Source organism: Clinocottus analis, unplaced genomic scaffold (assembly GCF_023055335.1).
Source record: "Clinocottus analis isolate CAN_PGR_092001 unplaced genomic scaffold, fCliAna1.0.p SCAF_10, whole genome shotgun sequence".
Taxonomy (NCBI): Eukaryota; Metazoa; Chordata; class Actinopteri; order Perciformes; family Cottidae; genus Clinocottus; species Clinocottus analis.
Genome location: NW_027175821.1, coordinates 7,900,992 through 7,928,856, shown reverse-complemented (window position 1 = coordinate 7,928,856; position 27,865 = coordinate 7,900,992). Strand labels below are relative to the sequence as shown.

The window sequence follows — 27,865 nt, the reverse complement described above, 5'->3', positions numbered from 1 at the left end:
GACCTTTCCGGGATCTTTCTATTGTTTCCTTTTATAATCCAGCGCTCACCTTTCCTCCGCTTAATGCAGGTGCTGTGTCACTATTTGGGCCCCCTGGGGTTTAATAAGAACACACAGCCCTTACATGGGCCATCCAACCCCGCACAGCTGCACAGATTTGTGTGTTTACTGCTATTTACTAAATAGTCTTCTCATTGCAACACTGCTTCTGCCCCGTTATAAACCTGCACTCTTTTTTTTCATCAATTCCCTGCTGTCTTTTACTTCTTTGTTGATCTTTGAATTACTCTCATCCTTTCCCACTTTTTCCTTTTTATGCATTCCCTGGCCTTATGCAGATCATCTTATATGGGTTCAACGCTTTGCTTCGGTTTGACCTGGGTAACTGCAGAAATCTGTAAAGAGGAAGGATCAAAGAAACACTGTATCAAGCTCTCTTGCTCTTTCAGTGGACAGTCGAGAGGCCTTTCGGTGCACCTTGATGGAAAATCTGTTTTCCATTTATACTGTCAAAGATCTTTACCGCTATTCTCATCTTGGGCATTAACAGGTAGAAGTGCTACATGAATCCACTTAGCCGGCAACCGATATCATTGCTCTCACCTTCGATATTCCAAAACCAGGAGTAGCCTACTTGCTGTGCAGCGGAGCACAGTATGAGAGTTCAAGAGGAAAGATGTGTTCATTGAGCCGCGGCCTGTTAGATGTGTATGATCTTTTAATGAGCCCAGTGACATTTATGTGACACAGTATTAAAGACGGAGAGGCTGACAAGCTCTTTAACAAGCTGACCTGTTTTGGCCAGGGGGTTAACTATGATGTGGCAGCAAGACTGTAGTATTACGGAAGGAATTTGCCGTCTGGAATGATGTGAAGATGAGTCAGACACCCTCCATCACTTTAAGCCAACAACGCTCTGCTCAGAAGTAGAGTGATTGCAGCCACAGCAGAGGAAATTTTGTACGTATTCTTCTAAACTCTTCTCATTGAGAAGCTCTGTTTTCTTATGCCCCGCACAACTGGGCATATTACTTTTAAAGCTCAAGTCATACAGGCCGCAGAGGCAGTTTTTGATATTCGTGCTTAAGAAGCACTTACTTTTGGTCCCATCTATTGCGTGTTTAAAGCCTGTTGGTAAGGAAAAACAATTCTCAAATATTCCCATCTTCCTCCTCTTCGGTTCAGTTCCGCCTTTATGTCTGTTACCTGCCAATATCCAGCCATTGTTATTTATTTGCCTCTCTCCACCTTCCTCCCCATAGTCCTCACTGATCTCACTCTCATCCCCCATCTCCCATTACGCCACCCTGTTTTTTGCCATCTTCATGACCATCTGTTGGCCTGACTTGCCACACTCTCAGAATGTTCAAAGCAAACTCTGTAAAGTTTTTTTTTTTTTTTCTTCCTCTGGCCTAGCCAGCATGATGAAAGGTCATTATTTAAACCCCTCTCTTAAAGATGTCTCTGCGCTCTTCAGAGAAACTAATTGGAGACAAAGGAAGCGGGAGCACTTCCTCCTAATGACAAAGAAGGCCCTTTCAGCCCAGACGTGAGATTTTGACTCGCCACCCATCCTGAGCCCCCCTCACCAATTTCTTGTTAATCACACTTGTCCCTTCCATCTAGCATGCGACCACTTGTAAAATGAGTAAAGCTTTGGACCAATTTTGAAACTACTGCAAATCTTGCTGCATTCTGCTTTTTTGTAGGTCAAGCTGGCCGGCTGTGGGCATACCTTCAGTGTATGTGCTCTCAGCAGGTGATGGCTGCAGTGGTCATTAGGCTCTGTCAGGTACACTAAGGGGCTGTGGGGAGGCTGCACTCAAACCCCAGTATAGACAGGAGCAGACTGGAGCAATAAGCCACACCATGCTTGTCTCATTAGGGGTAGGAAGTCACTTTGGCCTGAAAAGAAAACCCCCCCTTGAATACTCTGAGCTTTATATATCACCAGTTAGTGATGTTCAGTGGATCATAGGGTTTATTTGTGCTGAAAGTTTTATAAATTTAGTTTTTCTGGTGTATCCACCCTCAGTTTGTCATGGCCTGCTTTCTGGTCTGAGACTATTGCCTGTGGAGATATTAGTGTCTTTGACTTGTATAGGATGATTATCTGTATAGTAGTTGAACTTCATCATGTAAAGTGGTGGTTCTTTGTTTGACTTTTCCAGTGAGCAGAAAAAATTGGAACGCATCACCAGATAATAAAACGGGCTTATAACTGCACAGAACATGGAAAATGCTTGTTTTGAGACTGTTGTAGAACTGAAGCCATACGAAGATGCCTACATTTTGCTGGGTCATAAGGCAGCATTATACTCATTCAGATTTGTGTCTGATAAGCGCACGTTTTCTGAAATGCCCTCACCCCATACCTTTCCATTATTGAAATTGGGTTTCTTTGTCGAAGTGACCGTGGTTACATGCATTCAAATTAATGGCTTAATTGGACTGAAATAGAATTATCCCTTACATGTAAACACCTTTGTTCGAATAATTGCGGTCCAACTGCGATCTAATTAACACCCCTGGATAACTTGATCCGACTCGGTTGCTAATTCGGACATTGCGGCATGTAAACGTTGAATTGGATAAGGAACTGGATTTTGCGTCTTTGCGCGTGCTTGAGATCCCACCCTCCTCCCTTCCTCTCAGGTTGTGACCCGGAAGTCAAAAAAGACGATAAGTTGTCACTGCCGGGAGCCGGCCGGCAGAAACAAACGTAAACGTCGGGTTACAAGCCTATACTACCTTCAGTGGGTGTCCTCCCTAGTTCCCAACCACTAAAGGTAGCGGGGTTCTCTTCATTATGAAGAGTGAAGAGGTCAAGCGGAGATGGCTGTATCGCCATTAGTTGTAATAAAAACATCGTCACCTATCGTATCAGATATGACATGCTTTCGGCCAAGGATTTGATTTATTCACTGCTATGTATATTAGGATAATAGCAGTTGCCCTAAAAGAATGCATAGTCAGACTAAAGCAAAATTTAAATTGATACCATCATGGAAACACACTGACTGATATCTGAATCCTCTCTAAATCAACAATTTGACATTTACACCCACTTTGCACATTAATTGTCCAGCTGTGCGGGTGTGAGAATGGGCCCTTAATTTGTAGTACATCTCCTGAGAAACAGCCGAACCTGACAACTATAAGCCTGGTCAGTCAATTGGGAACAGCACTTTATATCTAGTTTGAACTATGCAACACGTCGGCACCTCCCCACTCCCACCCTTTGCAATCAGCCTGCGTCTTACTTAAGCTTTATTCAGAAAGCGATTTCCTTTTTCCTTTTCTTTTTTTGCCTCCCAGTAAAGTTCCTCAATTATACTCCAATGGACTCTTTGTGAATCCCTCCTGACTTGCTCGTCCAGCTCCATCTGGCAGGTCCTTGTAGTGAGTTCTTGTAGAAATACACCCCCTATTGCTGCTAGCTGAGGCTTGTTTTTATAGGAATGTGCTATGTTTATTGTCTTTTGTTTAGCCCTTTGTGACATGCATGATTTTGTTTCTTTGTTAATTGACTGACAGCTAGATAAACCCACTGACTTGTGTGCAAGTCCTGGAGGGTGTAAAGACAACGTGGTCCTGAAGTTAGGGTTGGCCTCCTGATGTCAGGCGCCTGTAGTTCAGTGCGTTTCTACTAAGAAACGGTTAAGAGCAGTGGGGTTATGTGTATCATTTGTGTCCTTCTGTGGGAGGAGAGTTTTGACATGCTATGTTTAGGTATAACAAATATCTCAGCCACTCACATTCCTGCTGTCCGGATCCTATTTTGGCCCCCACTGTTGCCATGTTTGATGCACACGTGTGTCAAATGTGGTTTTTGACAGACAAACACTTGGATTCATTGAATAACTCCTGGACAACTGGAGTAACTAGTTGGTATAGTCTGACAAGTGGGGATCTCTGTCCCTTTTCAGGTGTTTCAGGTTTATTATTGTGACAATGACAGAAATAAACTAGAAACATGGTAACCTTTTTAAAGCAGTCCCTACAAAATAAGTGGCCGTTTAAGTGTGAGAAATTAAGTTTATTTAAAAATGTTCTCGGTGCGAGAAAATAACTGATAACGAGGCCAAAAAAATCATAGCTTTAATTGCATCAGACCTTTTACAGTTAAGCGTCACCTAAAGTCTAATGCTAGAGTACACGTTGGTGCACGTGCCAAGTTGTAAAGTCTACATGAGGCCCACTTTTGTCGACTCCCAAATTCACATCTTTTTGATGTGAGAGCTGCTGTGTTTGAAAACTGCTTTACATCATTTATGGACTGCTGGCGGTTTAGCCATTTTTATAATGTATACAAAAATTTGGCTTGAAGAGGGACTCAATTGTTCTCTCAATGGAAAGGATTTCATAATGTGGTAAATGTCATGGGTGCTACATGCTTTGTGTAGTTGGTATACTAATTTTAAGTAGTTTTCTTTCTCTGCGCTCACTTTTTTTGCTTTATTTAGCAGTCAGTTGAAGCCAAGTCTTGTAGCTTAGAGCTTCTTTTACATTAATGGCACATTTGTGGACAGCCTTTGTGGAATAAAGGCATTTCTTTGCACAAAAATGCTGTTTTAGAGTCAAAACAGCAGGTTATCAGGCTTGATTGAGACTGAAGCTGCTTAGATTCTTAGGTCTAAACTGCAAGTTTAGAGCTTATCCTCTATAGTCACTCCATTATTAAATCTTAACATACCCACGCATTGTGATTTCAAATAACAAAATGATTTCCCAATTCCCCCCATAAATAATTGCACTGCTACCCTTTTTTCTTTTTAAGAGGGGTAAAAAATAAATTGAATAGGGTAATTTACCGCTTTCTGTCAGGATCTGCCCACCCAGCATCTCTGACTTTCTCTCCTCTCCTGCGGGAAAGTGATAGGCTTCCCCATGTCGCCTCATAAGGGTGACAATAGCCCAGGTCAGTTTACCTTCAATCATTAGTGCTGCTTCAGCAAACACGCACACGCACTGGGAATGGAGATGGACCAGACTAGACCACCCCAGAGCCATTGCTGGTGGGGGATTACCCGGATATCCCAGAATGCACTGGCATCATCTATACTGTCATTTGACCTGCAGCTCCAATGACCCGTTGCCGGGTCGACAGTCAAAAGTGCTCCTCTTTCATGCATTTGAATAAAAACTGCACACATTGGCTCAACCGATGCCGTACATATTACAAAGATTATACAGCTTTTAATTTTCAAGCAATGGAAATTTCTTATTGCGTGATGCAGGAGACTTTTAGTTTTTTGTGTCATAGTCAGAAGTACCTATCAACCCTCTTCTCGTACAGACCAGACAGCCGTCCAGTCGCAAGGCAGAAAAGTGAAAATGTACAGATGTGTTATCTTTTCTGGGCAACTGACAAATTCTCTTTCACAGTTGAACCTATGGGTGGCCACCGGGCTATCGTTATTATCAGGACTCAGTCAGAGTTGGACTTTGTCACACGATGTGATCATAACGGTGCATGCCGTTTCCTGTGCTGCCATCTACGTTGGCCTTTATTTGACCTTGTGCTCACCTATGTTGGCAGAAAGAAAAAAAACATGGTTGATTCCAACAGGCTATTGTGTGCCTTTTTTTTACATCCTAACTAGAGAGCAAAATAGCAGTTAAATTGCTTGCTGTGCTGCTGCTTAAAATGTCTGGTTGTTCAGGGGTGGCCTGGTTTAGTCCTGATTGAGTGTGATGGCAGTGAAACGTAAACATGTGTCATTGAGGAGCAGAATCAGGTTCAGGGCCCAAGTTTTGGATGTCTGTAGGTGTGAATCTCTGTGGCCCTGTCTGCTCCTGCCTGATTTAACCACCATATCTGTCACACTGTTGTTGTAAGACCTAAAAAATAAGATCTATTTTTTTGTGTGTGCAGTTAACCCCCCCCTCACACACACACAGTTTCTGGCCGTCTGGTCTGATGTTTATTTTCAGTGTATTCAATAGAGGTCTGCAATCACTGCTTAATTTTATAGTTTGGAGTTTACTTCGATGATTCATATAGTTAACAACTTCACACTAATTTTCAAAGTGAGATGTCGAGAAGGACAAGGCAGAAAAGCAAAGCTCCTCTGTGAATTGGCCCGTCTTGAGGTTAATGATGCGACTTCATATGACGTCGTTTCCAGATTGCGAAGTTTCAGCTTAATGTAAGGCCGAGTCAAGACAAAGAAAAGCAAACGTGCTGCAGGGAGAGAAATGTAAGCCATGTTTGTGTGAGCAGAGCCTGGTCTGGCTCTCTTAATTTTACTCTGTATTGGTTTTCAATGACACAGCCATGAAAAGGACTTATTTATTTATTTTAGTATGGTTGATTTGTCGGGTCCTTCTAATCCTCTGACCAGGGAAGTCTGAGTTGTTGTTTTTTTCCCTTCTCTAAAATCCAAACATTAAAAACAAGTTGAGGTTGGATTTGTGTATTTGGGCCTTGTTTACCTATTTGTATTGTTTGCTATGGTAACAATGCAGGTGTACACATTAACTGGTGCCTACTTCTTTCAATATGACCATGAAACTGCTACATGCAGGACGGATACAGAATTGAAATCTTCTTCCTCCTCAGACCAAAGCATCAGTGCTTCAAACAGATGCTCGTGCTCGCTACACTGAAGAGACCATTTATTTGGGTATTGATGGCCCAGTTGTTAAGACACATACACTGCGATTGCAACATCCACAGTTTGATTTGGGGATCTTTGTTGTATGTCATTTTCCTTCTTTCCCTCATTTCCTGCCATCTCTCTACTCTTGACGACTAATGATTTTTTTGTATTTATAAATGAATCCAATTTAAATTCTTGAAAAGGAAATACTGAGGCACACATCGTCGTTGGATTTGAGTTGGGTTTCAATCCACCTATGTATTAAGCTAAAATCTGTTTTCCACCTAAAAGTTTATGAGCGTCTCAGGTAGGGCTGTCGCAGCGTTGGTTGAGTCTGGTTGCTATGATACAGAATATCCGGGGCAGTAAAAAACGTTGGCACACGGTAGATAGATTACTTGCTCTGGAGGAAGGGAGGCTAAAACATGTAGGGAGAGAGGGCGTACCCTGCCGATCTGTTTCCGAATTTCTGTAATTTTGTTTTTCAGCGCTTTTATATGCAGGATGTGACTGTTGTTCTTTGTGGCATTTCGCCCATGTAAAAAGGTGCAGTTTTACCCAAGACTGTTTCAACAATTCATGAAATGTTGGCCTTTCAATTAAAGTGATTAGGGAAAACCTATCCTTAAATTGCAAAATATACAGTAACCTCCATTATTCAGATGTCAAATGTAGTCTTCTTCAGCTCCTTTAGAGCTATATGTCCCTGTCCTATCAATGAGGATTTTAGACCAGCTTAAGGGCCGACTAACTGCAATGGACAGGTCGTTGTCTCTACCAGCACTGTATACTACGGGCTGGAATCTCGAGGTTTACATTTCGATCATTGCCAAGAAATAAAATTGTTACTGTACAAGCAGCATTGTGGTAAAAACAGAATTCAGCATATTCTTACTCAATTGACATCATAAGCTGCCCCTTTTCACAGATAAATAATATAAACTCCTCTTCAAATAAATTAGCATCCAGCTCTTGTACAAAAATAATGTTTGAGTTCAGCCACCTTGACAAACTCTGCTAGTATTTATCCTACTTTAGAAAGTAAGCAAAATGCACGTGTATTTAGTCTGTGTTCAGAGGCAGCGGTTAAGAATACACAGAATGGTCACAGGCAAAACCCAATGTTGATCATTTAGTTTGTAATACAGTACATCTAAAGGCTGATTTATACTCTGGTTTTACGCAGAGAGGCAAGACATGCATGCCCCATCTTGCGTGGTCAAATTGGCCATTTTGCGCGCTTGCGTCACCCAAAATTTCTGACTATCCATTAAAGCTACGTGAGCCGTACGCAGCCCGCAAGGCTGCGATTGGTCCGCTAACCACACCCTTTCTGAGTCTCGCATTTCCGGTTTCATAGCATAATACCGCTGTTTTTAAAAGCCATAGCAGAAACACGAACAATGGATCCCGTTTAAATACATTTGGCTGAAGAGGTCCGCAAATGTGAGTATTTATTTAACCCGTCTGACGGAGTGTAAGGACACGCAGATGGCGGTGAATTCCTGGAGGGAGATATCGGTGAACGTCGGTGTGCAGGTCAACTCTACAGTCGTTGTGCCACCTACTGTTCTGGAGTAACCAAAACGAGTTTGTCGATTTAACTGCGTGGCCAGCCGCAGTTGTAGTTGCAAGAGTATAATTTGCCCTTAAGAATACATCTCCCACTTCTCCCCCATGTCACTCCACCGCATTCCAACTAAGGTAGCGTTGCAAAAAACAAGATTGCGATGATGATGTAAGTTGGGATTTTAAAACAGTAGTCTACAAACCAAAGGGTGACGTTGGGAATAATTGGATCGCTGTAAAATGCCCGGTGTTATTTTTTTGTTCAATTAAAAAATGATCTGTTTACATCCACTTCTTACTTGCATTATGATTTAAACACAGTGACCCTTTCTATCTTTTTGTCGTCCTTCCTGCTGTAGGATCCCTTCCTGGCCGAGATGCTGAAGAATAATAAGGACCAGATTGTGTGTTATCATGAACATGACTCCCTGCTGGACCACAAGGAGGAAGAAGCCTTGAGCGAGGAGGATCGCAAGGCTGCCTGGACAGAGTATGAAGCAGAGAAAAAGGTAGGCAAAACAGACTTATGCATCTTCTACACACTGCCAAATTCACCACTTCCTAAACCAAAGGCACACACATGCAGCACTTAGCCCATTTGTCCATCATTCTCCAAATCATTGACATCAAAGTGCAAGGTGAATTAAGTGAGGCCCCACCATTATTTGTCAAGATGTGTTAGTTTTGGATCTGTTCAATCCTTTCATCACTTGGAGTAAGCAGATGGCAGGGCTAACTCCTCTACTACTATGATCGTCATTTTAATCACCATCAAACTAGAGATCTGCCATACCCTGAGAGGTTGTCCGTTCTACTGCAAGTCGGTCCACCGAGGGTTTGGGACTTTTCTGTCCTTTTCCATCTCTCCCATTGTCCTCTTCTCCAACCTCTGCTTTCTTGTGGGATAAATCAATAGGCAATTAGTGGGGTTTATTTGGAGACGTGTATAAGGGGGTTGATGTCAGACAAGTAGCAGTTCTCTTCTCCCCCTCCGTGTAATCCTAGATTCTAATTCACTCTAATGATTAATTTTCCAACACACTCTCCCTCCTCTGCCCTCTGTGTGCCTTAAGCAGCTTTCCCCTCATAACTCCTCTGCTTTTTAAGAGAACCAAGGTTTCCCAGTCACCATAGGAGAAACGGTGGCGGTGAGGTCTAATATGAGAATTTCAAATGCATTCACATCACTGAAATGTGTAAATTTTCTAAAGATGCACAAGTCAACATTTTCACCCATGAGCGGCTGTTCAGCATCACGGTGTATACTGAGCTTTGTATCAAACAACTGGAAAGTAACCCGGCCTTTGCTAATGTTTTCACAACTTAAGGGTTGGCCGGCATTGGCCAGGAAAAGCTATGTGTATGAATATCAGATTTGCATCTCCGGAAATGGTAAAAACTGTGAGAACATGATCAGGCGCCCGAAACTAAACTGAACCCAGAAGCCCTTGTCCTCACTCGGATGACTTCAGCTTGGTACAAAGCTTAGAGAGGCTCAAGTCATACATTTTGGGTTCTGGAAATTAAGTTAAGTCTAGATTTTGTGTCTGTTTGAAGATGTATGAAGTCTGCCAAGCATCTGAGAATGCAGCTGAGGTTCAAGAGTGGCTGCTTGTTTATAGCAAACTCAAAAGTGAGTGCGAAAAAAAAAAAGTGTGTGTCTGCGCATGTTGTGCTTTTGGGGTTGTTTTGTACTGTTTAGTCCTGCACATCTGTCTATCTGACCAGGTACAAAGATCCCCCAACACACACACACACCTACATACCGGATGGCCAGATTACAGGGCACAGGAAAACCATCTGCAGCAAAGGCTCAATTACACACAAACATCGGTATCCTGCTGGCCTTTACTGGGACAAGACTGTTTACTTTTGATAGTTGAAGTAAACTATCTTCTCAGGTCATACACAGTGATGGCATACAGTCTCTCACATCATGCCCTTGGTGGTGCTTAACACCTGCCCAATTAAAATGTACTAATCCTGCTCTTCTCTTGGATTCCCCCTCTGTCTCTGTCTTTCATCTCCAAGGGTGTGTTCGTGAGGAACAACCAGTCAGCATACAACCAGATGGACATGGGCAACTCCAACTACTTCTCCTTCAACATGGCGGCTTTGGCCTCCATGACCAACCAGCAGCTGGAGGTAAGTAATGAGCTCCACATGCCCCTCTCCTGCTTCACACTCCTCCCTCTTCTTCCCCCCCGGCATGGCGCCCCAAATTCCTCCGTCCCTACTGCTAATTGTGACAACAGTCTCAGAGCTGTGGTTCCCAGCTCTGCCCCGCTCTTCCAACCAATAGTTCGTAATACCACATGTCTGGGGCGACAGCTATTTACATACTATGGCACGTCTAAATGATGGAAATAATGAGTCCAAGAACTTATGTTTCAATAAGGATGTTGAAATGTAGAAATACTGTATGCTGGCTTCAATTCTTGTAGTCTTGAGAGCAATTATGTAGTTGCAGCTGTATCTTTGAAAGTAGACTGACTTCTCCAATGTTTTACAAGCTTAAAATCATAAAACGTACTGATGGAGCTACAGCTACCACCATATTAACCTTCGCCTCGAGCACCCTGAGAACGTGAATCGCTACACCTAAGACATCCTCCGTCCCAGGGTCTAGTCTCGGAAATAGGATCAATAGTGTCGAATGCAGCATTAAGGTCTTTAGTCCTTTTGTCTGCAACGAGAAGGTCATTAGAAATTGTCACCAGTGCTGTCTCTGATGCTCTCTAAACCTTGACAGAAAATCCTCATAGCACAAATAAAATACTATTGTCTTGAAAGTCACTTAACTGATTTGCGACTGCTTTCTCAATCATCTTAGAGCGGAAGGGAGATGGCATTGGAAAGGAGATGGCATTGTCGAGTGTCTTATCTTCTTTTTTAAACTCTTTCCAAACTATCCGAGATCCTTGTAAATTGGGGGAATGACATATTTTGTGATGTTCGCTTTAAATGGCAGGTCTGAGGGTTATATACCATGGAGTGAACTTCCTTTTGTTTAATTTTCTTTTTTAGAGGGACTATAGAGTCTAGTGTCATTATCAGTGAGCCTGTAGCACCATCGACAAGATGATCAATATGGATCGGACGGAAGTTAGAACAGGAGTTCTCTGTTAAATGGAGACATGGTATTGAATCAAATGCAGATGGAATCACTTGTATAAATTTATCGACAGCACTATCGGATAGACATCTTGTGTAAAAACTTTTGCCTAACGGCGTACACCCCAGTAGTGAAGTATGAACTCAAACGTTATTAGGTAATGGTCTGATAAAAGAAGGTTCTGTGGAAAGACTATTAAATGTTCCATGTTAATGCCATATGCAAGAACAAGGTCATGGGTGTGGTTAAAGCAGTGAGTCAGTTTCTGTACTCTGACAGAAGCCAATCAAATCTAATAATATAAACTCTGCACTAAGGCTATCATTATCGACATCCACGTGAATAGTAAAATCACTAATAATAATAATGATGACCACCTTATCAGTTTTAAGGACTAAACTTCACCTCTGAAAACCTCTGAAAATTCAGATAAATTGGCTGCAGTTTTCCTGGTTAGATGTGAAAGACTGAACTTAAACTACTACCTGACATATTATTCACGACTGCTGGGTTTCAGTAAGACAAATAAATCAATATAATTGTCTATTAAATGATTTACTAATACAGCTTTAGATGACAGAGATATGATGTTTAGTCTTTGAATTATCCTATTTTGTTCCACTGTTGCATTAGTGGTGTTAACCATAGAGAGGTTATTTTGTATAACTCTTCTGGTTACTTTTGATTTAATTAATTTAAGTAGCTATAGGACAGACGGTTTATAGAGTTTTGGGTGAGTAACTGCGCTAATGGAAGTGCAGAGAAGGATGTAAGACTACAACTCTGCTTCCAATAAATGCCTGAAACCAGTACCCGGCAATGTCGGGTATCAAGTAATCAAGGTTTTTATTTTAAATTGTTATCTTTGGTTTTCCTAAATGTCATTCCAAGTGGCAATTAATTAAAAAATATGTATTTATTTATTTATTTAAACAAAAGAACATTTATTCTGGAAACACTGGGCATTTTTGCAACTTCAGCATGTAGGATTGTGATGTTCATTGTAACTTCATCATGTTTTGACATTTGTGACCACAGTGGAGAACCAGAGTAGCACATTTTAAAATGTATTCATTTTACAACAATAGGCTTTGAAAAGAGAAAACAGATTTTAAACAAATATTAAATGGTGGAACCAATAATTGTCCAGACGGATAATCTGTCAACCCCCAGTAAATGTTTGTCTTTGTATCCACAGCTTTTGGTAAAAAACGAGAAAAGCTAACCAGCCTTCCTCTTTGTCTTAACTTAAGGACCTTATAAACCAGGGACGACAGAAAGTCATTGACGCAACAAATTCACTTAAGACTGTAGCACGGGAGTCACTGGAAGATGCCATCGCCAGACTGGTGAGTGTCTAAATCCTTCTCAGTCAATTAAGATATAAATCATACCTTTTTCTAGAGATGAATCTTTTATTTGTCCCAAAACAGTGCTTTTAATATAGTTTCAATTCTGTCACAGCTCTACATGTGGAATGATTTTTGTTGCGACGGCGGTTGAGGTTAATGTGTGTGGGCTTTCCTCTGTACCCGCAGTGGAAGGAGAACCCGGCACTCACAGAGACTCAGGTCCAGTCTATGGCTCTAGGTCAACAGGCCAATCTGGAGCTGGAGATCAAGCGCAGGGAAGCTGTGTACCGGGACGTCCTCACCAGGCAGCAGACGGTAAGAACTGCTCTGTGCAGTAGAAGCTCACGGCTAAAAGACTGCCACCATTTTATTAGCAAACAAGGTTATTAAGATGTGAAAACTAAATGGCAGCAGGTACAACTGGCTATTTTGACAAATTTTGTTTTATAATTTAATGTTTAATTTATGCCACTTAAAGGACATATGTATATGTTACAAAATCTGATTCTATGATTGTTTGTTCTATAAACACCTTGGTGAAGCCAATGTCATTTGTTCGGTCACTCTTTAAGAACAGTTTGGTGGTTGGTGGTTATTTGAACTGTTTCTCCGTTTGTGTCTGCCCAGCTGATGATGTACGTGCAGAAGCTGATCACCAACAGGAAGGTGCAGGAGCAGCAGATGGCCATGGCTAACCAGGCCAGCTACCTGAACCAGCTGGCCATGCAGAATGGCATGATGGGAGGTGGCGGGCTCAGTCAAATGGACCTGGTGGGGCTTTACCAGCAGCTCCACGGCCTGGGCTCTCATCCAGGCATGGGCAAGAATCCTGGGCCCTCAAAGGGCCTGTAGGTCAGAGGGACTCTTCCTCAACACCCCCCTACCCCCACCCCTGCCCCACCCACTCCCAGTGGGCCAGTCCAAGAGAGGCCCAGTTCTCTGTGACAAACGCACTGTGACATCACCGCGCCGAGCTCAAAGCAATCTGGTGCACCACGCAGAGGGTGGAGTAGTTTTGAGACTAGGCTGCTGTCCACTGGGACTTCAAGTGGGATAGACTCTCAGTTCTTTATTCTGTAGTTCCCTGAGAGAGGTGGAATATAGTGTATAAGTGACTGTGTGAAAGGGGTCAATTAGGCATTTCAACAGGAAATAAATGTATATACCGCCTTAATGTTATTCAAGTTCTATATCTTCATTTTTCATGTATTTAAAGACAAACATATTTTAACCCCCAATGCTTTTAAGCATTGTACTGTTTTTCTCTTAAAAGAGGTTGTCCTTATCGTTTAACTTCAGTTTTTTATACTGTTTTAAATGCCGAAGTAAACCGGAGTGGGACCAGTGTCGTTGGTGACAGGACTCTGATGTAAAGCTCTACGTGATTATTACCCCCAGTAGATTCCTTCACCGATATCTAACAAAGCAGACCGCTCATGGTGCTGCTACGTCCTGCTCTTTTTGGGGTTTAGAAGAAATTGATAAGTCAACAAAAACAGGAAGAAAAAAATATGGCCTTATATTCATTTACTAAAATAAGCTCTGTAAAGATTTGAGATTTGTTGAGAATCTTTTCTATTTTGCTTTTAAGTGTTTACATTAGTTGTCACTGAACATGGTAATGGAATGCTTGTGTTGTTCAAAACTGCCTGCCCGATTCCTATGACCTTTTTGTAACATCACTCTCATTGTCACGTGTTGTCTAGCATAGCACTGTGCGTCCTGTTCATTGTTTATGTTCCACTTGTGTTGATCCCAAGTTTGGGTGAGTGACTGGGTCTCACAAAGCACAACCAGTTCAGCCAGATATCACAGGGCCCAAATCTTTTCCCTTTACATTGTCTGTCAAAGTCGTAATTATGTTTTTACGGTGGATTTGACGGAGTAAAGAAGGAAATCTTATTATGTGTCTGGTTGATTTGTCTCTTGCTTTGTGAGAAATGCCGTCTGGACGCTCGTCTCAGCAGGCATACACCCAGACTATCTGTATTCTACTTTGGCACATTTTTGCTTATAAATGCTTAAACTGGTGTAGCTGTTAATCGAGAGGAATATGTACATTTCTCACAAAGAGATGTTGTCTCTAGTTGGCTCCTGTGTTTGCACAAGATGTATTTCATAAATGTAAAGAAACCTTTTTGCCCTCCTCTAAGAATGTTTTTGTGTTTAGCAAATACACCAACATAATTTGCCATGAATCTGATCTGCTATTATCTTGATAAGTATTTAATATAACATTTAATAAAGTGACCAAAAGGATGAGCAGCTCTTGTGTTTGAGTCATTTGTATTTAAGGACGGAAGTACGAGCCGCTGTTTGTCCATTCATTCCTTTGCACTGACTGAATTTATGAAGGGGAATGTTGGACGGAGATTGTGTTCTGGTTAGCAACACAAATGTTTGCATACACCTGTATGACTACATATCTGAAGCCTGACACATGGTGGATTTTAAGGTTTATACAAGTAGAACAAAAATATTGTATGTCTTTTATTAGACTGATGGATGAAGAGAAGAGCTCTGGTGAATGATACGCAGCAAAAGTAACTCGCCAGACTTTTACCCGGGATGTTGTATTTTGTCGGCCTTTTAAATCTTCTGGTCATGGACACACTTCATGTTCTTTGTCCGATTAATTTGATTATTTTAAAAACAAGACGTCATGAGCAGGAAATTTGGACAGTAAAATGGAACTTTCAGTGCTCGGAGTAGGACAAAACAAGATGGACTGCTTGGTTTGACCCTTCAACAGAGCAAGATGAGCAGTTTCCTCCCGCTTCCAGTCTTTATGTTAAACTAAGCGAACTGTCTCCCCGGCTTTATATTTACACATGAGTGGTATTTATATTCTCTAATTCCCTACCTCAAAGCATACTTCCAAAAATCTAGAGCTCTTCCATTTATTAGTTGGAAAGCAGATAGCTGACACATCCTGAGGCAGTGTCCCTGTATTTCACACCCTCCCACAGCACTAAGTGCCTTTTGTCTCACTCGCTTCTCCCTTCAATCTTTCATCTATTTTTCCCTCTCCTGGTATTGTTTTCATTTCTCAGTCTGCCAGGGTTTTCCCCTGCATGTCTTTGACTTTTCCATTCCCTCCCCCAGGGGAGCTTGCTCTCACAGCTTACAGATATCTGCCAGTGGAGAAACATTACAACTATTGCAGATGTTGAAATGTTGATCCCATCCCCTCTCAGCCCCAGATTACCACCACTCCAGGTTTGCGGCACATCCCTGCTGATTCTCTGTGCAGCAGGCAGCTGTTTCTGTCCATTGAACATTCTGTGGACTACACCATGGTGGTGTTGGTGAGGCCCCTGCTATGAGCAACCAATCACTGCTCTAAATCCATGCTGATGTGTAAAGCCAATTAGGAGCCGGGATCCAGTTGCATAAGGAATCTGATTTGGTACGGTGGATGTAGGCGGACTAAGACCTTACGGAGACAGAGAGGGCCTGTGCACAGGACTTGCTAAAGGGTTTATGAGGGCATGGGATTGTATCGTATTCTCTGGGAAAATAATCTGCTGTATCTTTTTACCTCCATCTTTCAGACAGCAGGACAAAATGTCATGCACTTAATGCTTTTTAAGATATTACGTTCTAGGTATATTAATAACGTTTAGCATGCAGCCTAACAATGGTCTTGTATCAAGTTATCATAAAACTAATAAGCGAAGACAATCATTTTCGACCAGACAAAGGAAACCTATTAGCTAAACTGGGTCGTTTCATTATCAAGTGAAAACCACAAATGTTGCTTGGGAACAAGTAAAAGGATCAAAGAGCTCATATAGATTTGTCTTTTTGGGGCCGAAAGAAGTTAAAATATTTCCGTCTGGACCAAAACCAACATCGTCATCCTGCGAGCCATTCTGAAAACCAAAGTAAAGAAATGCAACATTCACATAGATTCTATATCTGGTTTTAATTGTTACATCAGATTTGTATCCAAGCAAAAATAGTCTCTCACAATGAGTTCTCAATAGCAGGACAATTTTATTGTCATGTTCTTTGCATTTCTTTTTGTGTGTAATTTCAGTAGAATCTACAGTCCAGATAATTTCAAGTTCATTACAAAATAAAGTCTTTGCAATAAATAAATATATAGATTTATATTCATACTTTATATGTGGAAAATAAATATATTGTACATCTCATAAATAGGATCGCCCATATGTACACCTCAGCTGCTTGCATTTTTAGTAATGTTCCTGATAACATCACAAGTCACCACCCTTTTAAAAAGCTCATCACTTTTCTCTACCACCACATTGTAAAGAGAAGTGCTTTTGTCCCGAGCTAATCGCTTGTTCTGCATACAATTCCTACACAACGCCGCTTGATACTTTTATTTAAATGTGATGAATGAGATCGTTAGACTCTGATGATTACAAGGGAGACCAAGTGAGCCTCCAGCTGGGACCAGGGATGTGCAGTAAGTGCTCTTTCATCTCTTGCACACTCTTCTCCGAGATTTTATTTACCGCTTTCATCTTTGACTTTGGAGTCGACTTAATAAAACTCCAGTTCGACTTGTACCAGTTTGTTCTGTATCACAGACATTCTTCTCCTTTAGTGTTGATCTATCCCGACCTGCCATTCAACATGCATGTGAATCACAGAGTATTCTCCTCTCTATCTCTGCGTATGTGGAATGTGCACTTTCTTACAAATAACTGTACAGTGCGTGGCAAATGCACAATGTGAAATCTGCAGCGCTCCCCATCATTTTGGTCTCATAAAAGTCCCTTCTTTGTGTCCTCACATTCAGCCGTTCCCCTCCACCCTCCACCCCCCCCCCCCCCCCCCCACCCACCAGCTTACTGCTACTGAAACCCATTTGTCATCGCATGTCGCTTCAGTATCGACACATTTAACTCCAAAAAGTGGTTATTGAGAAAACATAGCACCTGATTTTGATCACCCCGCAGCAGGGCGAGCATAGCATACAGGCCTCCTCCGTCCATGCAGTGGTTTTACAAGATAATCCCCCCCCCCCCACTCTTGATATCCAGGAACATGCACAATGTTTATGTCAGTGCTTGGCAGTGGGCCGAGGCGCAAACAGAGTGACCTCAGGAGGAGCTAAGGGTAAACAGTTATGTACCACGTCCAAAATATCCACAACAACCCCCCACCCACCTCCTCTTTTTTATTTTATTTCTGTTTCTCTGAATGTAACCGGTTCTCCAACTGTAGGCACTGGTCACCTGTACAGGAAAAGGTCCCGGTACGCTTGAGGGATCTTTTCAATCTCCACTGGCCTGGGTAAGAAGTGGGTAAGTTTCTGGTGTTTTTTAGTCCTGTTGCCCTCCCTGGGCGAGCCGTCCTTGTTTAGGGCCACGTAGTAGAAGCGTCCCGTGTCTGTGTGCTTGTACAGAGTTGAAGCGTAGGTGTTGTACCAGTTCTCCTCAAACTGCTCCCTGAACACGCACTCTGCTGTCAGCTTCTTCTGCGGGAGAGAAAACAACACATCTGTCATTTGCTGAAGCTCTGCTCACTCAGAAAAGAAGACAATTTGCAACAGAACCATGATTTGACAGACACAAAATGCAGCTGAGAATGAAGTGAATGATGTCGCCTTGCATGCAGACTCTTCTCTATCCTGACGCGCTCGCTTGTGCATTTTCATTACATTTCACCTGAAAGCTGAAATGAACCCGTAGAAACTCGTTAAGGCAGCTGCTCATTATGACAAAAGAGTGGAAGTCATAATGAGCCGCTTTCCACTTTACGCCCCACACTCATTCCTCAGACCTGTTAACCTCTCATTGTGCATGGAGAACCATTCCCCCTCCTGTGATGCAACTAGAACAGTGAGCAGGCTCTCTCTCTCTCTCTCTCTCTCTCTCTCTCTCTCTCTCTCTCTCTCTCTCTCTCTCTCTCTCTCTCTCTCTCTCTCTCTCTCTCTCTCTCTCTCTCTCTCTCTCTCTCTCTCTCTCTCTCTCTCACACAGCAGCTTTCAAAGCCTCGGCCTTCATTGACAGAGCAGCATGAGCTATGGCTGCGGGTTCAGTAGTTGAGAGTGTGCTGGCTGAGTGAGTGTGTGAGAACAATAAGAGACAGCAGTGCTTAGAGCTGCTCTCCTGCCAAGACCAGTCAGTCATGCAGTACGAGGGTTGAACCTCAGTTGAGTCGGAGGTATCACCCAGGACCGAAGGCCACATGTGAACCTCTGTCGAGGGTGTCGCTATCTTCCGTTCTCCCTCTTCAACGCGAGGACTAATTTCTTTGGTTAGCAGGATGTGGCTACTCGAGACGGCACGAGAATGTTTATGATCAGTCTCTGCTGCTAGCACACGGTTACAGTTCGAGCAAGTGTTTGTGCAAAAGTCTTGTTTTTTTTAATTTCGGCACCAATTTTGTTGATAAGCTGTCAGGCTCTGCTTGGCTGCGGCTATGTGGGGAAGCTGTTGTCTGTAAACACAGCCCCGAGAGCACATGACTGGGCCAGCTCCATCCTAAAACACACACACACACACACACACACACACACACACACACACACACACACACACACACACACACACACACCTCATCAAAAGCTTGTCAAGGTCTGGCAGTTATGGGACGGAAGCACTCTTCTACCTGTTCCCCTCCCCCTTCCACCTCCTGGCCTCTCAGCTCCAGACAGACATGTCTGGAGTTCCCTCTGTCAGTCAGGTGACTCAGTCAGGTGTGCAATTACCCCCACCCCCACAAATCACTGACTCCCACCACCACCCGGTCCCCCTCCCCCCAGGGTCAAAGCACCAGGATGCCAGACTCTGATAGCGCGCGGTAACAATATCTGCACTTTCAACATAATGGCCGTGCTTAAAAGTAGCCTCTGTTCGAAATGTTCAGAGCCAGGGGGAGTCTGGGCCTTGAGAGGCCCTCAGGTATTGCCCTGGGACACCTGATACAGGTAACCCTCACATACTTCCCCTTCATTGTCTTTATCTCTTCCCTTTCCTCTCTCGCGTCTCCAGATACTAACCACGGATGACAGAAAGTCAGACAGGATGACATGAACCTGAATGATCTGAATCTAGACACTAGATTTTCTCTGGAAAAGCACAGGATATTCTTCTATACTTAACACTGCAGCGCAAACTTGAGTCCAGCTGTGCACTGAGAGGTAATCTCCACTAGATTCCCCCACAGCACACATCCAGAGTGACTCCAAACATTCCCGTCTCCACTTTTAGGAAATATGTAAATATTTCTGCATATCAGTAAATGAAGAGGTTGGGTTTCTCTCTAAATCTGCAAAATCTACTTTTCCTGTTTTTGGTCATCATTGGGTCTATTCTCTTTATTAATTTCCCCGTACGGAATGAAACCCGCAAGAGAGGAAAGGATGTGACAGAGAGTGTGAGACTGTGAAAGAAACATACTTGTTTTGTCTCACTGTGGTTTTCCCATCTGCCACCTACGGGAACCTTGATAACAAGCAGACTCTCAGATTGCTCCTGAAAACTTATGTTTGATAGCTCAGTACTGACGTGTATTGTAAGAAGAAAAAAAAAGTTAGATTTTCTGAGAGTGGCTGTGAAACAAGTCGCATGTGTCGAGTACCAGACTTGTTGTGAATGAGACCCTGGGCTGCATGATGAGGGCGGGGTTGTGCATGAGAGGAGGAGGGTTTTTTTGACTCACCGACCCAAAGAGCTCTCCTTTCTCATTCATGCCGAGGTAAAGTCCAACGTCCACCCCTCTGATGCTGACCAGACCCACTGCCAGACTGATGAACTCCAGGATACCTGAGGTCAAACACACACAATACCAAAAAAAAAAGTCAGCAACAAGTGGCCTCCATTTCTGACAGCAGAGCAGTCACAGTATACATCAGTTGACTGCTTTTGGGAGCTTTATTTTTACTTTGCTGATCATTAATCAAAAAAATGATCATCAAAAAACTGCTTGCATCGTCATTGTACAATTGAAAATAGCTGTTTTAAGACCACTACATAACTTCATTTTCATCGGTTACAGTAGAAAAGACATCCGAGGAAGATTTATTTGATTTCCGCCTGCTCTTTAATAAACGTTGGTCTTCAGAACATACATCAATCATAAAAAGGTTGCGGTGCTTGTAAATTTCTGCAACCTGTCTTTGGGACTTCCCAGTGGCTACTTATACAGACTGAGAAGCAACTTTATGAAGCTGAGATGTGGGTTCGTTGTTTAGTGGGCTGCTGACTCACTGGAAGTTACAGTAAAGTGAACATGTACTTCAAAGGCCGGGAAACAAGCAGTCAAATTAAAAGCTATTGGCTGTTGTGATGCAGAGGTTAGTCAGAGGATCCAGCTGGCTGTGCTGGCAGAGGCCACTTTACAGCCACCTGGTCCCCATCTCCACGACCTCATGTGATGCCAGAGGATGACAGAGAAGATCCCTCTAATTTTTTTGTGGGGTGAAGAGTGTGTTTCATATCCCTCTAATCAAAGCCATGGCTTCCTTGCAGCTCTGACAAAGACCTTGCATTTGAAAACTAAGTGAAGCCAGAAACAAACACGCGGACCACCCATCCCTGTAAACCGGCTTGTTTTGGCTGAAGTCTGAACATTAAACCTTCCCTGAATTCCGCAGTGGTCATGCTTTAATTTAGGGTTATTCGGCTCTTTCCGCCGGCCTGCACCTGCGAGATGACTGCATGGATATGAGGCGCGAGACATGTGCGTATCTGCCCCCTGACCTCATGTTGTTTATCGTTCTCCCGCGAGCCGCACCTCGCTCCATTTACATTAATGTTACCAAATCTTCAGAGCTGAGCGCGCGCACTGTAGTTGTTGCTGTGACCGCGAGACGCGCACGCGCGGCTTGTTTGCGCCTTAGTAGCGAGACACCTGCGCCCACGCGCAACGGGGATTGTCAGGCAAAGGTGTGTGGCGCCCGCTTTGCTGCGCGCCAGGTGACAGTGACGCACGAATGAGTATCCACTCGGGATGTGCGACAGGAAAAATCCTCTTAATTAAACTCACTTCACACACTATACATGAAGTCAGCCGAAAATCATTTAAATAATTACATTTTGTAAATTGATAATGGTTTTTTATCGAGATTACTTGATGCCTCTAACAATACTTGCAATAAGTCGTTGATGGTTAGTTTATGAAAAGAAAAAAAAGTCAGTGGAGACGGACAAATGATGTGGCATCTCTTTCACAAACTTAAAACTAAAGTTAAATGCTCAAGAAATCGCCTCACCAAATCTGCTGTGGTCTTGCCTTGTCCCGTGCACCGTCCCATTGGGGAATATCTCCAGCTGAAAGCCGGTTCTGCAGTAGAGCTGCCGTCGCCTCAGGATCCCTTTGAGGTGCCCGAAATCCGTCGGCGACCCCCGCTGCAGCCTCCCTTCAATCTGCCCCAGCCGCTCATTCAAGCCCACTGGAGCTTCCGGTGCAGGCATATTTCCGAGTGAAGGAAAGCTTTGTAAATCCAAGTCGAGTGTCCCCAGAAAACTCCCGACCTCTGCCATCGTGTGCACAGCTGTCAAATTAAGCGACAGCATTTAAAATTGTTCGGTGGTTCAAGCAGGGAGAAAAGTTTACACAAGTCCAAAGCGTACCCAGCGCGCCGTGCTCCTCCAAAATAAGCAGCGTCCTTTCAGTTTATTGGACGTCCTTTGCTATAATCAGCAGTTTGATATCTCTGTTTATCAGATGGAAAGGCTCTATTATATACATACTCCCCACGCATTCTCACATTGGATATTCAAACACAAGCCACGCCTGGCTGGCATCCCTTCTTACGCGCATCAGTTTCTTCACTGAATGTGTACTTTCAGACCAACTTTTCACCAGTGATGACGCGTCTGTCTGTACTGTCTTGTCGCTGCTCACGCAGAAAGCTCTTTCTATCTTCCGACTAAGCAAATCCAAGTCCAGCAGTTTGCGGTCCGAGGCTGTCTGATAAAAACGACATCGCCCATCCTCTCGCAGGAAACTCTGGGAACAGTTTGTGGTGCACTAAAATGCGACACAGATGCAGAAGCAAATATGAACACAAATGGCAGTCTGACACAATGCCGAAAAGTTACATTTATGATAATGTTTAACAACGCCTCCACCACAAAGGCAATCCATAATTTACTCGGACTTTTGGTCACACCATATCCTCTGCTGGAAACAAAAAGAAAGAAAGAAAACCACAAAGCATCAGGCTAACGTTTTAGCCCACAAGATTATCAAAATAACCTGTGCATATTCTCAGAGCAATCCAACCTCCTGCACACGTATCAGTGCCAACCACTGGACGTTTTCATGAGAGCATTTTCTCCACCTCCTCGCTGGAAGCAGGTGCTTCCTCGCCCCTCTGCACAACGTTTGCAATGTGCTCCAGCAAACCAGCAGCTTAACCACTTGTACTACTGGCAAGGAAGGGAAAAAAAAGGAAAATCCGAATGTTGATGACGTGTAGTGTCAAATCTGACTGCTGCTGAGACTGTATGCACTTTTGGAGTCATCCTGAGGTTATTGGATATGTTTACATCTCAAATCATGTTGATTTACTCTGCTTAAATTGTGCTAATGGGAGAGAAAGCACTGTAAAAAAAATAAACAATATTCTATATATGTGTATATATTTTACTACTTTACTCTCATAAGTCACAACAAATGTTCCCATGAATTAGCAGTAGTGGCAGAGGAGGACGTATTCACATACTTTATTTGAGTAAAAGTACCAATGTTGCATTGTAAGAATGCTATAGTGAAATATTCAATATTTTTCGAAAAAAATGAGCATGACTGAGGTGCTGATCATCTTAACATGGATTTCTTTTAAATGTTTTCAATGGACTTTCAACACATTCTAGATAGATATATACTTTATTTATCCCCAAGGGGAAATGTGTTTGTCACATTAGCAAGATACAAAAAAAAAAAAAAAAAACAGGAATGAAAGATGCTGAATATATACAACAAAACTCAATATATACAACAAAACAGCAGAGTGTATTAATTTGGGAAGATAAACAAAAATAATAATAAGGAAAGTGCAAAAATGCAAAGTATATGTAATGTATATGAAGTTCTTATTATGCCTAATATTACACCAAACTGTTTGCAATGGAAAGATATAGTGGAAAAAATGTCTTCCTGAGCAGAGAACGACGTTGTTCTTCCCTCTGCCTATAATAATCAGAGTTTCTCTGTACTGTGTTTACATAGCCGGGACCACGATATTGCGGATCATCTTACTCTGATATTCATACCCTAACCCTAACTAATCTCATGCAACGTGCCTAAACCTAAACAATCCCACCAATCAAGGTAATGAGGTCCAGCCAATCAGAGGCAAAACAGGGCGGTCGTTCCTTCTTTTGAGCAGAATTTCAATTTATTTGTCAGAATGGTCATGTTCAGTGCACGCTAGAGCGGGCGAGCGTCACCCAATGGCGAGCATTTAGGGGCCCCTGAGCTCTGCTCCCACATGACAGGAAGTGTGGCCCACCCTCCGGTGCCTGCTCGGGTGAACACTGTTAGCTGTCAGCACCGTTGTAGCGCTGTTAGCACCGTCAGCCATGTTGAGAGCCGTTGAGAGGCAATATCCCTGCTCTCAATTTATTGGTACGTAAAAAAACATAATCCAAAAAGTAACTAGCAACTACTTTAAACTTGAAAAGGGCCATGACGCTCGAATAGTTACTTAAAGTAGAAGTAGCCTGAGTTGTAGGCTAACACATGAAGCACATTGCTTGATTAAATGTGGGCTGATTTCAGGTGCACAGTGTGTTGTGCCGCCATGCACACGAGAGGCAACGCAGAGAAAGCCACAACAGGAATAATGGATAATAGGTGTAATTTATCATCAAATGGGGATTTTGCATCTCTTCTGTGCACAGTGGGGCAACAGGTCCCAACTTGTGGCTTTGAGGGGGGAAAGAAAAAACGCAGCTGTTTAGTGAAGACTTTATTTCTGTGTGAAGAGCGAAATGAAAACAAACTCCGGGAGTGTTTTAATTAGTTCACTGTTCTTGAGATATCAGTGACAGCAGGACGGGTGGGAGGGGAGGGCATGATTACATCAATAACACCGTTTAACTATTAGGCATGTTATTTTAGACCTCCTTCAAGCTGTTTCAGAAACCCCCGTCTTGAGGGGAGTTCTCTCCGCAGAGCCGCTCATCACGAGCAGCAGCAGCTTCCCTGTCGAGCAATGGGAGTTATGACAGTGTCTCCCTTCCATTAATGGTGACAAATAGTATGTTAAAATTACCCAATGTCTGTATGAGTGTTTTGAAGTCACTGTGAGGCTTTGATGAATTCCCCAGCGTCTTGTTTTTGGCTAATTCATCAACTTTTGTGGTGGCTCGCTCTATGCATCTATTTAGAAGCAGATGTGACTTTCTTTGAGATCTCCTCTGAGTGGGATACAATATTATTGACCCTCCAAAGCATGCAGGCCTTTTTTTTTTTTTTTTTACTGCTACTAATTATGCCACTATAAATCTTACGGGTGTGTCATGGCAGCATTGAAGTCAGAGGAGGGACAGTGGCTTTCAGCTGGTGCGGGATATGAAAGGTGGTGGGGCTGATGGATGCCCGTGGGCCTCAGCTTGATGAATTGGGCAAGGGGTTGACGAGGAGTCAGGGATGGTCAGGCTTTGTGCGAACAGACATCAGGGCCCTCGTAGCAAGAGAGGATGAAAGGAGGATTCGTCTCAGCGAAGGCTGGAAGGAGAGGGATTTAAGAAAAGAGAGAAGCGGAGAAAGAGAGAAAGGGGTCGAGCAAGTGAACGAGAGTAATAGAAAATTAAAAGGAAACACCCAACCCCCTTTTCTTTGCCCCGCTTGAGCATGTTCGTATTTTTGCTCACTGTCCATCTCCTGCGTTCAAAACCGAAATCAATCTTAAAGGTTATTAAGTGTTAAAATAAAAATCTAGAAGTGGTACATTTTGATTTAATTTCTTTCTTTTTTGTGTGCTAGCTATTAGAGCGACATCTGTTGCTGGTCAGTTATATTTTATAGTTGACATGGCAGATTTATGGCTACAGACAAAAAAGAAATCCAGAGTTAAAATGTTCCCATATGCCGAGAACTTGCAGAGGATATAGAAATAAAGATAATGACCTCAAGTGCACGGCTGCAGCTTTGAAGTTGCTCTCCCACGAGTCACAGCCAGAGAGTCAAAATTGAAAATGAAGTTACACTTGCAGTGGGAATTGAGGGCTAATAAGTGCCTCACCTGTTTATTTTGATTAGATAAACTTCATGTGTCCTCTTCAGAGGGTTGATCAAAGGTCGCTACGATGCACAGACTGAGGTGTGTTTGATTTGATTATGGAGCATGCACGCTGGAGGTGCTTGTGTGTATTTGACAGACTCATTGTTGAAGAAATAGTTTTGAGGGACATATGCTGTTTATACCGAGAGTTAAATGAGAAGATTGATACAAATATAAAGCTACAGCCAGCAGCCGGTTAGCCTAGCATAAAAACTGGAAATAGCTCACGTGGTTCAGTCCAAAGGTAACAAAATACAGAAAGTCATATTTCTAGTAGGTGCTTTTAGTTTTTTGTACAGATTTGGTACATTTTCTGAGCTTCAGTTGTGCTGGTAGATGTATTTTGTTTTTGCTGCTGGCTGTAGCGTCATGAGAGTGGTATCGAAACCACTTGGCAAGAAAGCAAGTACATGTATTTCACAAAATGTAAAAAAAATAGATACTCAGATACTCAAAAATGTTACCTTCCGCATATAATGTGAAAGTCTTGAAACAAAGAGACCCCTCATCTCATTCTGGTTACGGTGGAGACTCCCTCTCCTATGATGGATGCCCAGTTTAGAAGAAGGCCTCCTGCTGCTCCCGACGGCTCTCACATAATCATCAGATCTGGGATCAGGTTCCTCAACCCTCTTAACCTCAGCCAAGTGAAGGCATGAAAAAACGACTGACTCGATGTCAGCGGTTATTAGGAATGAGACCTCGTATCTCATACCACCCGGCTAACAAGGCGACTAAAGGGGGCGAGACCAGCTGGCAAAGCGGCACAACAATGTGTAAGGTCGGTTGAGTGGAGCTGCAGAGCACCGAGCGGGAGGAAAGAGAGGACATCATCTGTTCTTATTTTACCTTTTGTCAAGCAGCATGTGGAAAATGATCTTCACTGTGAGTTATTTGCAGAGCTGGATTCCGTGTTATTTCATTCCCTCGCAGAGACATAACAGAGAGGGTCTCTTCTTTCACGCAGGTGGTCCTTCGGCCTTGTTCAAGGGCGCTGTGCACGCTGGGGCGGGGGTGGGAGGGTGTGCAGAAGGGGGGGAGGGAGGGTGGACACAGACAGATGCATGCGAATTTAGGTAATGGTGTAACATTTCAGCGCCTGCTTTCCTTGGCCACCCCATGTAAAGATAGTGTTAATTAATTTGTTTGCTTTGCTTTCAAGCACTAACGAATGGAGCCCTGCAGGTTTTGAGAAGCCACTCGTATGCAAGGAACACAGTCTAAAACCAACATTTGTTGTACAAATTGCTTGCATATGTTCTTGGGAGAGGGAAAAAGATCCTTGTCATGACACACCAACAGCGATGTCTCACTGATTTTCTACTCAATGGGGAAAACATTCGTTGGACTATTTTAAGTTTTTTCTCAAACATTTTGGTTCAGCAGTTAATTCACATAGTCCAAATTAGTCGGCTGACCTATAATATAAACTGGACCACTAAATGCTGTATTCATGGTGTAAACTTCCTATTTAACCATTAGATAAATAACTCTTCATACTTTTTTTCACAGCCACTGATTTGTGAATACATTTACATCTTTCGGATTGTTCAGCCTAATGAGTCTAATTCATTGCAGCCTCACATTAGTCGCCTCCTGCTTCATAAATGACCAGCTGAAAGGAGCCTTCACTGTCTGAGCGATGTTCCACCTGTCCGTCCCCTGTGATGACTGAGGTGCGGTGTAATAACATCAATAACAGCCCGAGTTGTGTTTCTCAGCTCTGCAGGGCTGCGGTCTGATGTTAGAGAGTGTATATGCGCGATCATGATCCTCTCTGATGAGGGAACAGGCTCTCAGAGCGAGACTATTATTCTTACAACAACACAGAGCAGGAATCTACCCTCAAACAGATGTTAGGAGCCCTTTGTAGAGCCTTTGGCATGGAGCCCAACCCTACCTATCTGCACAGCTATTTACATGGCAATCCAGCTGCTCGGTCTCCTTTTCTTCTTCTCTCGCTTTCTTTCACCCCTCCCTTGCCCTCTCACTCTGCCTGTGTCTT

At 43.0% G+C, this 27,865-nt stretch overlaps 2 protein-coding genes across 3 annotated transcripts in view; one reads left to right on the top strand and one right to left on the bottom strand.

The window, feature by feature from the left end:
* atrx (ATRX chromatin remodeler) overlaps positions 1 to 14,900 on the top strand; it is a 33,264-nt gene extending 18,364 nt beyond the window's left edge. For both annotated transcript variants that reach the window (XM_068585459.1, XM_068585467.1), the window contains 5 exons: positions 8,534 to 8,683; positions 10,206 to 10,319; positions 12,543 to 12,638; positions 12,828 to 12,956; positions 13,269 to 14,900. In XM_068585459.1, the coding sequence (XP_068441560.1) occupies positions 8,534 to 8,683; positions 10,206 to 10,319; positions 12,543 to 12,638; positions 12,828 to 12,956; positions 13,269 to 13,493 (714 nt within the window). In that variant the 3' untranslated portion in view covers positions 13,494 to 14,900. The remainder of the gene's footprint in view (positions 1 to 8,533; positions 8,684 to 10,205; positions 10,320 to 12,542; positions 12,639 to 12,827; positions 12,957 to 13,268) is intronic.
* Positions 14,901 to 17,837: 2,937 nt separating this feature from the next.
* fgf16 (fibroblast growth factor 16) lies at positions 17,838 to 22,141 on the bottom strand. Its single transcript, XM_068592023.1, has 3 exons — positions 21,838 to 22,141; positions 20,286 to 20,389; positions 17,838 to 18,096 (listed from the first exon to the last, which is right to left on the bottom strand). Exons 1-3 carry the CDS (start codon positions 22,139 to 22,141, stop codon positions 17,851 to 17,853), a joined length of 654 nt encoding a protein of 217 aa, XP_068448124.1. The 3' UTR covers positions 17,838 to 17,850.
* Positions 22,142 to 27,865: the final 5,724 nt, after the last annotated feature.